General features: G+C 35.4%; 1 protein-coding gene across 2 annotated transcripts in view; it reads right to left on the bottom strand.

Moving 5' to 3' along the window:
* Window positions 1-301: 301 nt before the first annotated feature.
* Window positions 302-14,890, bottom strand: part of LOC144956771 (squalene synthase-like) — a 61,079-nt gene continuing 46,490 nt past the window's right edge. Inside the window, exons 5-10 of one of the 2 annotated variants that reach the window (XR_013642008.1) lie at window positions 12,560-12,688; window positions 11,884-12,075; window positions 3,423-3,599; window positions 2,620-2,772; window positions 867-2,047; window positions 302-683 (exon numbers count right to left, since the gene is read on the bottom strand). Coding sequence is in view for 1 of the 2 variants with exons in the window: in XM_078887475.1 (XP_078743601.1) it covers window positions 1,835-2,047; window positions 2,620-2,772; window positions 3,423-3,599; window positions 11,884-12,075; window positions 12,560-12,688 (864 nt within the window). In the remaining variant the exon portion in view is untranslated. Of the gene's footprint in view, window positions 2,048-2,619; window positions 2,773-3,422; window positions 3,600-11,883; window positions 12,076-12,559; window positions 12,689-14,890 lie in introns of both variants that reach the window. The other variant, XM_078887475.1, reaches the window with a different exon arrangement.

Below are 14,890 nucleotides of genomic sequence, written 5' to 3' on the forward strand. Positions count from 1 at the left end.
TATGTGGGTCACTTTGGGGACATTTTGCAATGTGACCAATGACCTCGAGCACATGGAAAGTTAATATAGATCATCCCCATTGTCGCGGGGCGAAAGGAGAAAACAACAAACAAAAACAGCAAAAAGACTTCGAGCACTTTGAATATTTTTTTAAAACTTTGAGTCCTCTGAGAATAAATAAATAAACAAAACACACACACACACACACACACGTACACACACACACGTACACACACACACACACACGCACAAAAACAAAAGACAAACAAAAAAAACAACATTTAAAAAAAAACTAGGTCAATCGCTATTGAAGAAAGACATTTATTATGAGAAATGAAACAAAATAATGAAAAAGGACAACGTGAAGCTGCATTGAAAGACTTTGACTTCACAGTACAAGTAAATTTATTTTTACATATCGATCTATTGCTAGAATGTTCCATCGAATGTAAACAACAAATTATATGCCGTAGCCTTCTTAATCTCATGGCCTGATACTGACCCCAAAAGTTCTTCATAAAAGTAGGCACGGGGAAAAAACTTAATTGTGAGTTGTAATCTTTGCTCAACCAAATTGAACGAAATTGAAGTCACTCAGTTCTTTGTTATTGTTTTTAGCCAGACATCTTTATGAGTATATCTCACTAAATTGTATTAACAAATTTCTTTGCTCAAGGTTACACCTTGTTTTGTGTGTTGGTCTATTATACTTCCGGATGGCAATGATATGAGCTTCTTAGCGCTTGATACTATCTGATAGAACGAAATTGAAGTCACTTAGTTCTTTGTTATTGTTTTTAGCCAGACATCTTTATGAGTATATCTCACTAAATTGTATTAACAAATTTCTTTGCTCAAGGTTACACCTTGTTTTGTGTGTTGGTCTATTATACTTCCGGATGGCAATGATATGAGCTTCTTAGCGCTTGATACTATCTGATAGAAGTCACTCAATTCTTTGTTATTGTTTTTAGCCCGCCATGTTTATGAGTAGTTCTCACTAAATTGTATTATATCAATCAAATTACTGTGCTGAAGGTTACACATTGTGTTGTGTTTTTGGTACGTTATATATGGCGGATGATATGACTTTTAAAAATAAACGCATAACATCAATAGAATCATTTGTTTCCTTGAGCACTTCAATATAGAAACAACTCACTTTTCACTTTCGTTTGGCGATCGTCGACTTCTTTTGTGACGTCATTTTTTGTCAGTATCAGGCCTTAACCATACGAAGACGACAATTTGTCACGATTATGCTCAAGACTGATATGCCGCCAAACCACGGAAAAGAATGACTAAAGGGGTATTTCAAACACTATACTAAATCGGTAAATCCACTCGTTTTTTTATCGAAAAAGAAACAACTATTTGAATGCCAAGCCACTGTCCACAGAAAACCGCAGATGCATTTCAAACCACAACGCCCAGGATCGATATGTATCTGAAAACTTTATTTATAAAAGGCATGTAAACGTCAAAACAATTCTTATGTTAGAGAATTCAGACATCATTCAAAAAATATGCTTTTCGAAAAAAATACATTGCCAAATTCTTGCAAGGTTACGGTTGTAATAAATACGAGTTGTACAACGTATATAGTTTTTAATTGATATATCCCAAAAGTTTGATTTCATAAAAAGGACTATTTGATTACCAATCTTTATCCACTTCCAAAATAAGAAAAAAAGGCATAATGCAAACCACTTTACTTTATTCAAAATTGATATATCCCTAAATTATGATTTCATAAAGGCACTATTTGATTCCCCAAAAAGCAGCACACTTTGATTGTCAAACGACTGCCCAACTAAAACTAAAATCTAAATAATTATTGCGTCATATTCTCATACACCTGAGATATCTGATTCCAGTAATTGTATCCTACTGCTGACGTCATGAGCCCCATACTGACGTAGATGAGTGGGTAAATGTTGGTGTTTTTGTACTCCATTGTAGTTCCCTCGCAGGCTTTCAGTGCCCTGTGGCAGATGGCCCGGGTTTCGGCACTTGATGGATCACCCTCTGGAATTCGATCGTGGATCTGAAAGTATTAACATTTTAGCATGTATTATATTTGAAGGCTGGTTTTCCAAAACCCGTTAAGTCGATTTTTCTACTTTTTGAGATTTTCCATCCATGAGATAAATTGAAATGTAAATATTATTTTAAGCATCAATTGACACAAGAATGTCCCAAGATTTGAATTAATGTGAATTTTAAATATGATAAAATAATAGACCGAATGAGAAATTGTAGTAGTAGAGTAGTATAGTAGTAGTAGTAGTAGTAGTAGTAGTAGTAGTAGTAGTAGTAGTAGTAGTAGTAATAGTAGTAGTAGTAGTAGTAGTAGTAGTAGTAGTAGTAGTAGTAGTAGTAGTAGTAGTAGTAGTAGTAGTAGTAGAAGAAGAAGAAGAAGAAGAAGAAGAAGAAGAAGAAGAAGAAGAAGAAGAAGAAAAAGAAGGAGGAGAAGGAGGAGGAGGAGGAGGAGGAGGAGGAGGAGGAGGAGGGGGACGACGACGACGAGGAAGATGAAGAGGGAAAAAAAAGGAATGAGCAGTATCTGAAATGATGATGATGAGGGTGACAATTATGGTAATGTATCAACCCACTCACCTCCAATAGATAATGCCTCATGATACTTTTTACCTTTTCCAATGTATCACAGTTCAACATCATCCTCACTGCTTCCCCTTTTCTTATCTTGACGACGGAAGTAAACACTTTGGGGTTGTTATAGCAACGCTCTAGGGTTGCTATGGCCATCACCTGAAAGGAAAAACAGAAACTTTTGTCTCATTATTCATTATCATGTTTAAGATCCAAATAGGTGTTGTGTCAAAAATCTAAAAATAATCAATATGAACATTCTTGCAGGTCTGATAACCGATCCCAATAGGGAAGAAAAGTCCTTCACTCACTCACTCACTCACTCAATCCTCTCCGGGCCTGCTGGCACTTGAGGCGATGCAAGGGATCTCCACCTGGTCCTGCCAGCAGCCATTCTTGGGGCCATCTCGAGGGACAGACTTCTCTGTTTTAGGTCCTTCGTTACTGTACGTCTCCAAGTCTCCTTGGGGAGGCCTCGCTTCCTCTTTCCTTGGGGTGCTCATCGCATTGCGTCTATGTGGTCTTGTGGTATGGCACTCGCTTTCGGCTCGATCTGAAGGTTTGAGCCTCGCTCGGCGCATAGTTGATTCCTTGGAGAAGGCTATTTACTATTCTCTCACCGTACTCAAGTGTAAAATGAGTACCTGGCCGTTAACAGCGTTGTCTCTTTCCGATAAAATTATAATATCGCCTAACAGGCGTCATGTCCCGTCCTAAATGTTACATGATGTTGTTGGCCAGGGACCCCTTGTAAAGCGCTTTGAGTACGTTTAGTGTATATTGCGCGATATAAAAAGCTCAATTATTACCTGTGGGATAGCGATGTAGTTGAATACAGTCTGGTTTTTGAGTCTACTCATGAATAAAATGGAGTCGGGGACAAGCTCTATGGCGTTGGAGACGAGCTCGTTGAGACACTGCACGGCCTTGACCTTGTTGGCGGGGTTGGCCATTTCGCCGACATTGTTTACATACTTGCTCCAGATCTAAAGTGGACGGAGATAAAAATAGAATATATCATTAGAGAGGATTGAAGGGGAGATAATTGTAGTTTTTAAATATAGATCTGAAAAAATGTATTAAAAAATCTATTCCAGACAAAGTAAGCAAGAAAAATGCAGACAAAAACAGACAACACAAAAAAAAACCCAAAAATCAGTCTTCCTCGACTGGGGATCGAACCTGAGACCTTCTGATTACCAGTGACTACCCCATAATTTCTCAATTTGATATTTTCAATAAATGTAGTAAAGTGTGCTGCTTAAAACGGTGCGGCAATGCGGCTAGTGATATGACACCCGCCTTCGGATCAGATGATCCAGGTTTTGGGCCCCGCTCTAAGCTGCGCATAGTTTGTTTTTGTTTTTTGCTTGGGGAAAGGCGCTTTACTCACATTCTCTCATAGTATTCATGGTTTAAATGAGTACCTGGTCGTTGAATTTGTCGGGTACTGTGGAGGGACAGAGGAGAAGAGGAAGACAGAAAAAAAACTATGGCAAAGACATCATCATAGAGTGGACAGGCCTGAACCTTAACTCTCTCCTTACCAGCTATTTTGAGAATTTTATCCCAAAACGTCATACTCCCCCAGCACAAAAATATATTTAGCAACGAGTATAATTATATATTTTGTTCAGAGAAATGAGCTCTGGAACACAATGTCAAGTTGTTATGGCTATAACTATAACAATATGAAATCAGACTAAGAAAATTGTTGGCTGCATCGTAACGAATGTGACGATTTTTCTATGGGTGGTTCTTCTTCTTCTTCTTCTTCTTCTTCTAGGTTCCATGCCTGGTCCAGGCTTCGGATACTGCATGAATTATCTCTCTCCATTCCTCCCTGTCTCTTGCTTTTTCAAACAGCTCTTGGATTGTTAGGTTTGTGAAGCCCTTCAGTTGGTCTATGAGTGTTTTTCTTTGTCTCCCCCGCGCGTTTACCAGCTATTTTTCCACAACTTGCCAGGTATGGGTGGTTAGGAGAGGGTTAATAGCCTACTGGAAAAGGCCAGAGACCGTGCCGAAGGGTTGTGAAGTCTGTATCCCGCATGCACCCTCCCCCCCCCCCCCTCCACCCCCGCCCACCCCCACCCCCCGACGATCAGCTGCTCAATGAGAGTGGGTAAACCGTTCTTAAAGACAAGGGAAGCTATTCATACAATCGGTCTGCATCTGAAAGTTTAACAGGGTTGTCTCTCTTTGATAAAGCGACAGGCGTGTTTCGTACAGATTTATTAGTGGATCAGCATGACAAGTTAACTGGTTATTAAATTTGTTTGACAATACGAATTAAAGCAGAAATGTGATTTCTTGTGGATTGAACCCGGTGCGTACGGGTCACAAGCCATATATCCAACCACTTGACCATAAAGCAAAATAGTGATGATGAAAATAGTGATAATAAATAATGACGATCGTGGTGGTGATGGTGATGATGATGATGATGATGATGATGATGATGATGATGATGATGATGATGATGATGATGTAAGAGAGTAAGCCTATGCAAAAGGTTATCTAAGAAATTTGGTGCAAAACTGTCAATTATATATATCAGCAAATGGGTTTAGTGAGTACATAGTGCAGGCATATCAGTTAAGCTTGGTCAGTGCATGACACGTGTGCGCAGTTTTATGTCCAGGTTACTTGAGACCGTTTGTGTCCAAGTTAATGGATAGGTTATCATGTTGAGTACTATTTAATCAATCATTCTTAAATTGGTTTAGGGGTGTTGAAACAGGTGAAAGGGGCATTTATCAAAATAATGTTATATCATAAAAGGCGGGGTTTAACATCAATATGTAGGAATTGACGTTTCAGGTTTGATTATGATTTGGTCTTACTCTTAGGGGTTGGATTATAGACTGACAGGGAACTGTCAAAACTGCAAGGGGCGTGGAAACAATGGAACTGTGGGTAAAATTTTGATAGGGATAAAAGAGGATGTTTCGAGGAAAACGGGATAATTATTATGATTCTGATTCTACTTGACCATGAGCTGCACACTTTAAACCTTTTGTGCTCACCATCATTTATTTGCTTTTTCGGACTTAGAAATATTTCACGTATATTGAAAATGGTTACTTAGGCAAAATTGACTTTACATGTGGACTGATTTTACGGATTTGGAATTTATGAAACTGATTGAATTATGACCATGCTATTTGATTTGGATTTGGAATTTATCATGATTTGGATTTTGAATTTATCACAAACAAATAAAACTGTAAGAAATGAAACTTGGAATCTGGACTTTTATTTGAATGTCTTGATGTTGTGCATTCAATTATCATCACCGGACCCTGAACTCTTTCGTCATTATTAACATCTACAACACGACGCAAAGGATAATACTACCATCTATGAAAAACACCACTATGCGATCATAAGCCATTACATATGTGTGCAACTACCCCACATTATGTATCTTAATTTGGTGTCGTGACTCAGGATTCTTATATATTTTTATTTGGAGCCGTGATACCATGATGTAAAGATGTTATTATTCCGAACCATGGATACACAAGAAATGTATACTGTTAACATCTATTGAAGTTTTTGTGAGACTCGAATTTTGAAGTGAAAAATTGTGAACAGATAGGAAAATAGTTTTATTTGGGAAAGAAAATGGATATCAATTTTGAAGGTGAATTAGTGTAATTATTTTGTATTGAAATATGAAAAAAAAATATTGAAATTATAGATGATTCCTAAAATTCTGACAAAAGACGATATTTAAAAAAATATATACTAAATAATATTTAAATTAAGAGTCACAGATAGAAAAGGAAATTTTTAAAAAATATAGATATATAGGGCAATATATTATATTTAAAAAGTGAAAACAATATATTATAGAACGACAAAATAATAATAATAATAATAATAATAATAATAACGCATTGATGCTATACGTATTTTATTTAATTAAAAAGAAGAGAGAGAGAGATGAAAATAAAAATTGCAGAATTTAAATGAATATTTTAGTGCGTTTTATTTTTCAAAATAAATGAAAATGCGTTTACTTACAATCAAGCGTTTCGGAATAGTTCTTCGAATATTAATTTGTACCGTTGATGGCAATGTTTTGTTAATATCAGTAACAAAGATGTGTCGATTTTTATTTCAATTTTTGTCTGTTATTGTTGGAATTACATGACAGTTGGTCATTCTTTAATGTTGTTACGTTTTATTTTCTGTCAAAATGACTCAAGAAGATGATGGCAATAACAACACGTCAATTAGAAGTTTTTATAATTGAAAAATGTCTTATGGTATTTATTGTTATATTACAACATCATTGGTTATATTTTTCTCCCGTCAATAGGGATGAATTGGTAGGTTGATATTGACTCTTTGAGATTCATGGGTTCATGACAAAGAGCAAAGTTTTATATCTGTTTGTTTTCTTGGTAATAAATGTGTGGTTAACGCAGCCAAGTAATCGACAACAGAGCTAATTATATATTTGTAATGAGACATGGCGTTATAATAGATTACATAAGACATTTGGATTTTATCACTGGAAATTAAGTTGAAATGATTTATGCGGAATATGAGTCAATCGTTTGTTGTTTTGTTTTGTTTTGAAACGCGTTTCATCGTGATTTTTAAAAGGAGATATATTCTCATAATAACGGAATAACGACTTTTTGTTTAAAGTCGGAGAATTAAAAGCAGATAATACAAAAAAAATGACGGAGTATCAATTATTATGAAAGACAGATGTCTTTTAATTGGAGTTAAAATGTTATTACGGAAGAATAACAAAATATTGAAAATGCATTATCATGTCAAGTGAGCTGATAATATTTGTGACACAAGTGGTTAACTTGTTAAGAATCAGCGAATTATAAGTAACCCATACGGTAAAATGCTGTATATGCATATTGGGTAAATAAGCGCAGTGATGTAAGACGCGGTAATTAAAGTGCACACGGTTTAAATTACGAGACGCAGGAATGAGGCGTTCGGGAATATTTTATTTTGCGTTTGATTAAAGCGCATGGTTGAACATTATGAAATGATGCAGAAGGCGGAGAATTTTTATAAATACGATGCGCGTGGTTAAAGCGCACACATTTATCAATGCTATATTAAGAGGCGCGAGATTACATCGCAATGAGTTATATGAATATTTTTATAAGCCGAGGGCAAAGGCGCGAAACATTGAATTTTTATTGAGCAGAGTGTATATTGTTTCTGCGAATATTTTGATTATCATATTTTTCTCCTATCAATTTGCTGTTGTAATTGTAATCAATATTTACTGCGTGATTTGAATTTAACATTTATATCATAAAATTTGTAACTGAGTTGAAGAAGAAGTTATGTTCAATTGTCAAATCTTAAGTGTGTAATCATTCAGCAATAAATTGAAATGGTAGGAAGTGCTACGATAACACCAATAATAATGATAAAATAAACAAGATCATAGTTCATTAAATTAGGGATTTTCTAAGGGGAATAATTCGAGTTAATCAAAGGTAGAAGTAGTGTTTGCACTAAAACATGATACAGTCATCACGAAAGAGGACACTTGCAACCATCAGTCATAACGGGAACGCTGATGACAACGACAGAGGCAACTCAAACACAACCACAACATAGGTCGGAAAATGTCCTAATCCCTTTGGTCTATCCACGAATACATTATAATGGAGTAACAATCTCGACTACGCCATTGATACGTCTAGAATCAACACAATCTACAGACTACAAATACACAGCAACCTCAATTACATCGTACCTTTCATCTTATACAAACTTGACAGAATTCATAAAATAATATCTGTATCAACACATATTTCTTCCATGAACCATTTTATATTTACATTCTTTATTGAACAATTGGATTACTTGTATTTACTTCTACAACAACAATACCAAACGATGTACGATGTCAATAATTACATAAACGTTCAAGATACGATTGTTTTTACAAAATGATGTCCAATTGTGAACAATACTACTTCACTCATATGCAGTGGTGAGCGTATTCAAATTTAAACTTATGTCAATATACAAGTGTGCAGCACCCATATCTACAACTTATAAACATTGAATATTATAATAACGCCTGTCTTAGTATCATTGTAAAGGATAAAGGCTATATATGTATATAAGACAATGCAGGAAAAAGTATCGCAAAACGCCACATGAGCGATTTCCTTGGATTCATTATCGTATGATATTCAACAACCTGCGTTCAAATAACGAAAATATTGTTGACCTTATTCGACCCTACTACATCCACTACTAGACTACGTTATTGTTACATCATCTACCTGGTGTTTGGACTCACGTCACCCACCGGTACTCTACAGATTACATCATCTACCTGGTGTGTACTCACATGCCACCTCATCAAAACTCGATCAACAAACACAGACAATTACAACACACGACCTCTGTCGACTACTACACACGAACTCTGTGTCAACACATGGCTGAGTTCACAACTTTCTTTTGACTTGCTGGATAAGTCAAACTTCATTTAAATTCAAGATCTCGCACACAGTTAATCTTGAATTTTTACAATTTCATCTACAATGAGATTCAACGTATACACAAGACAACCACAAATATCTACGAGGAGAATCGACCCAGATGCCGGAGATGAATGGATTACAGCGACGTCACAAAACCAAGAAACAACCCAACAGGTTAAGCATACGTTTGCTACCTGTAGAGTCTTTTTTCGTCCCAATTCAAAAGACTCGAACAAATACAACACACTACTTGCAAAAGTTGGTCACTTTAGTAACAGCCCACAATCACATACTATGTTAGATTTTACTTATTTAGTTATTTACACTGTACTAAATATGAATAAGTCGGACAGACTAATGACTGATTATTTACAAACACTAAATATGTGATGTGAACAAGCCGGACAGACTATTGTTTGATTATTTATTCAACGCTAAATATTTGAATGTGAAGACATTATTGTGATAATTCTAAGACATTTACAGAGGAAAAAGTTTTTAATTAATTAACAATAAATAAAGTGAATTTATGACACTTGGGCTATGCAGTGACCACAACACACATAACAATGCAACACGTAGACTTGATGCAAACACCTCAACTCTTATAGTTGATATATTTTTTTCATTACATGACAACTCATTCTAAATGGAAACAATGACTAATTAACAATTACTGACCATTTTACAAGATGACCATTCTCGAAACGAACGGATTACTAAGAAATGTGACCTCTGATGGATGACCACAAAGAACAATTTGATTTCAATGTAGTTGTAAACTACACCGTCGTGACTTAAAAAGCTTAAAAACTGAAACATCAACAATGAACAATGAATGATAATAACTTCAACTTGAATTTTAAAAGGATGATACTGTTATTATTATGATTTATTTTTAAATATTTTTTTTATTACTAATTGAAATATAATTCTTCGTATTTGAATCTAGATGTCTATGAAATATTATTTGTACCACATATTATAAGTTGGAATTAATGTAATAATGTTGTTTCAATGGAATCATACAATATAAGGGAATATACAAGGTATTGGTTTTGAGATGACAGTAAATGAGTAGACATACATGGAAGCTGAGATTATCACCCATGTCGTATAGAGTTGAATTTGAGATTGAATAAGATAACGTGAGTATATCACAAATGGAAATTGAACCATCCTTTTTCACGCAATAATATGTATGTGTGATGGGATATGACGAGAATTAAACACTTTTATTGCTATGAAGATGGAATTTAAGGTGAAAAGATACTTTTTCTTTGAATTTTTAAATAAATGATATCTTACTGTCGATGTTGTAATACTTTAAAAAAGTTTAATCGATAAATATAAATGTTTTAATCAATTTTGGTGTTGGTAAATCTAAATTTTAATCTCTTTTTGATAGATTTGATGTTGTAATTTGAAAGAAAAAAGAATCTATAATCGATATATATCTATTTAGATGTTGTAATCAAATTTGATGTTTGTGAATTTAATACTTTAAAACCTATAATCGATATATATCTATCTAGATGTTGTAATCAAAATTGATGTTTGTGAATTTAATACTTTAAAACCTATAATCGATATATATGAATGTTGTAATCAACTTTGGTGTTTTTGAATTTAAAGTTTAAAGTTGTTAAATGTTTAACTGGTATAAGTATTTGTCATTTTAAAAAATATAGACTATTTCTTACATTTGTTTATTGCATTTTAGTTCGACATTAGATATATATTTAATCTCTTACTGTTATTTTTTTAATTGAAATTGTTTTAAGTCAATTTAAATTCTAAGAAAGGGGCGTATGTAAGAGAGTAAGCCTATGCAAAAGGTTATCTAAGAAATTTGGTGCAAAACTGTCAATTATATATATCAGCAAATGGGTTTAGTGAGTACATAGTGCAGGCATATCAGTTAAGCTTGGTCAGTGCATGACACGTGTGCGCAGTTTTATGTCCAGGTTACTTGAGACCGTTTGTGTCCAAGTTAATGGATAGGTTATCATGTTGAGTACTATTTAATCAATCATTCTTAAATTGGTTTAGGGGTGTTGAAACAGGTGAAAGGGGCATTTATCAAAATAATGTTATATCATAAAAGGCGGGGTTTAACATCAATATGTAGGAATTGACGTTTCAGGTTTGATTATGATTTGGTCTTACTCTTAGGGGTTGGATTATAGACTGACAGGGAACTGTCAAAACTGCAAGGGGGCGTGGAAACAATGGAACTGTGGGTAAAATTTTGATAGGGATAAAAGAGGATGTTTCGAGGAAAACGGGATTATTATTATGATTCTCATTCTACTTGACCATGAGCTGCACACTTTAAACCTTTTGTGCTCACCATCATTTATTTGCTTTTTCGGACTTAGAAATATTTCACGTATATTGAAAATGGTTACTTAGGCAAAATTGACTTTACATGTGGACTGATTTTACGGATTTGGAATTTATGAAACTGATTGAATTATGACCATGCTATTTGATTTGGATTTGGAATTTATCATGATTTGGATTTTGAATTTATCACAAACAAATAAAACTGTAAGAAATGAAACTTGGAATCTGGACTTTTATTTGAATGTCTTGATGTTGTGCATTCAATTATCATCACCGGACCCTGAACTCTTTCGTCATTATTAACATCTACAACACGACGCAAAGGATAATACTACCATCTATGAAAAACACCACTATGCGATCATAAGCCATTACATATGTGTGCAACTACCCCACAATGATGATGATGAAAATCCCACAAACCACTCACAACTTTAGGCCAGAAGACTCGTCCCTCATAGAAATCCTCCAAATAATCCCTGATGATGTTGGTTTTCTGTAGGAAGAGCCCGATCTTGTTGGCAATGTCAAGGTCCTTTCCCACAACTTCATCCTCAAGGCCGGAAGAGTGGAAGAGTCTGACCAATCCGTGACCCACTAGGCCGGCAACGTAATGACAATACTGATGTTGGTGACGACACAGAATAATACCATATAATTTTAAGCAAATAAACAAATATATATATTCTTCTGCTGTGCAATGGAGAAAATAATGCGTATACAGTCAAACCTGTCTATAACGACCAGCCAAGAGAGAAAGATAGATAGATAGATAGATAGAAAGATAGATAGATAAATAGATAGATAGATTTATAGATATATAGATAGATACATAAATAGATAGATGGATGCATGAATAGATAGATAGATGTATAGATAGATAGATAGATAGATAGATAGATAGATAGATAGATAGATAGATAGATAGATAGATAGATAGATAGATAGATAGATAGATAGAGAAATAAATAGATAGATAGATGGAAAGAGAGAGAGAGAGAGAGAAAGAGAGAGAGGGAGGGAGAGAGAGAGAGAGAGAGAGAGAGAGAGAGAGAGAGAGAGAGAGAGGGGTGTCAGGGGTTATAACCAATGAAACACAAGCATACCAGATTATATTCATCCATTGTGTTGACTCGGAGTTCCATGATATGCGCCATTCCTTCCCCCATCCTGGCCACGATGTCTGAGATGATGGTACGGAAAGAGGTGTTTAACTTCCGGTATTCTTTGGAGATCTGTGGAATTACAACACAATCATAGAAGCTGTGGCAAAAACAAAACAAACAAACAAACAAAAACAAAACAAAAAAAGCAAGCAGATTGAGCAGAATTAAATGATCTGGGATGGATCATTTCTGTTACAGCATTTTAAGAATTGTTATTTAAATCATTGGACAACGTGGTTTATTCCTGTTGACATCAGACATCTTGTTTCATGGATTATTTATATTCCTTCGTGGATTCCCTTGGCGACGGTATCTCATTGTGACAACATGGGTGATTCCTGTTGACATCAGACATCTTGTTTGATGGAATATCTATATTCCTTCGTGGAATGCCTTGGCGACGGTATCTCACTGTGACAACATGGGTGATTCCTGTTGACATCAGACATCTTGTTTGATGGGATATCTATATTCCTTCGTGGAATGCCTTGGCGACGGTTTCACACTGTGACAACATGGGTGATTCCTGTTGACATCAGACATCTTGTTTGATGGATTATATATTTCCTTCGTGGAATGCCTAGACGAAGGGATCTAAAGGTGCCGTTGCGACAAGGGCGTATAGATAATAAATACAATAATATTTAAATCTTATCAGTTTCAAATCTCTGACTAAACTTTCATTCTCGTTTTGTGGGTATATTATGGTCTTGTAGTTTGACACTCGCCTTCGTTCCAGAGATTCAAGGTTCGAATCTCGCTCTGAGTGGTGCATAGTTGAGGCCTTGTAATTTTATTCTCTTTACAAGTTTTCTCATGTGTAAAATGAGTACCTGGCCATTAAAAGCGTTGTCTCTGTCTGTGTCACGTCTCGTCCTATAGATAGTATGCGCTTGGATAAGAAGCTCACAACATTGCCATCCGGAAGTATAACGGACCAACACACAAAACTATATTATGTAACCTTGAACGTTTATAGTCCGATTAATACAGTTTGGTGAGAATTACTCATAAACGCGGATGGTAAAAAGCAATAACAAAGACCTGCGTGACGTCAACTTCGAACACTCTATATATTGAGTGTTGTTGTTGGCTATGATCCCCTGTAAGGCGCTTTGATCACTTTTACTTGATATTGCGCTATGATATAAGCGGCTATGTGGTTTAGTGGTATGCCACTCGCTTTCGAATCGGAAGGTCATGGATACGAGCCTCACTCGGCGCATAGTTGAGTCTTTGGAAAAGACTCTTTACTCACATTCTCTCACCGTACTCAGGTGTAAAACGAGTACATGGCCGTTAACATCGTTTTCTCTGTCCGAAAATTATCGCCTAACAGGCGACGTGTCTCTTTCTACATGTTAAGTGTTGCTGTTGGCTTGGGACCCTTAGTAAAGCGCTTTGAGCACGTTTAGTGGATATTGCGCTATATAAAAGCTCAAGTTTATATAATCTGTAAAAAAAAATACAAGATAGAGCAAAATTGAGTGATTGATTTAAACGCTCAAGCTACAGGAATTGGCCTATCTAGATCTTAAATGTGACCCATCGTCTCAAAACGGTATTGTGTCGGAACGAACCAGATGCTTAAAAGCCAAATTAAATGATAAACTGGTCAAAAATATAAATTGTTGGCATTAGCATCCTAAACTATGGTATCCATTCTCCTCAATAAAACATGCAAACTCAACACAAGTCTGATATTTCTGGCTATAAATTCAATTTTCAACATCTTAACCAACCCGACTTAATACCGTTTTGAGACGAAGGGTCACAAATGATATAATGCTTACTGTCACAGTAAAGGTTGTTCACAATTATCTTATTAAATTTTATTTTATTAAGAACTGAATTCATCTCACTCCAGTTATATTTCGGTAGGCTTAGATAAACTTTACCTTCAAATATTAGATCGTCTTTTCTTTTATAGCCTTCCCTCGAATTAATTTCTAATTAGTGAATACTTTTCGTTCTACATTCTGTCACGTAGCCACTTATTATAAAAGCTGATAGGTCTAACATTCTACACTCACTTCTCTTCACAATCTATGCCGGACGGCCAGTCGCTCTATTCCTTCTATATACTGTAAGATTTTTATCTTTTGGGACTTTGTAGATATTATATCTACACCATTAAGACGCCGGAGCTTTTAACTTTGATTGTATAATCTTCAAGGATCAAACGAGCCCGCTGTCAAAGGATTACGTATTAACCCATTACCAATTGCCTGGAAGTGGAATTTTACGAGTCCGATCCTGTTATCAGAGGAA

Source organism: Berghia stephanieae, chromosome 11, assembly GCF_034508935.2.
Source record: "Berghia stephanieae isolate SIO BIC M18660-M18661 chromosome 11, UCSD_Bste_1.3, whole genome shotgun sequence".
Lineage (NCBI taxonomy): Eukaryota > Metazoa > Mollusca > Gastropoda > Nudibranchia > Aeolidiidae > Berghia > Berghia stephanieae.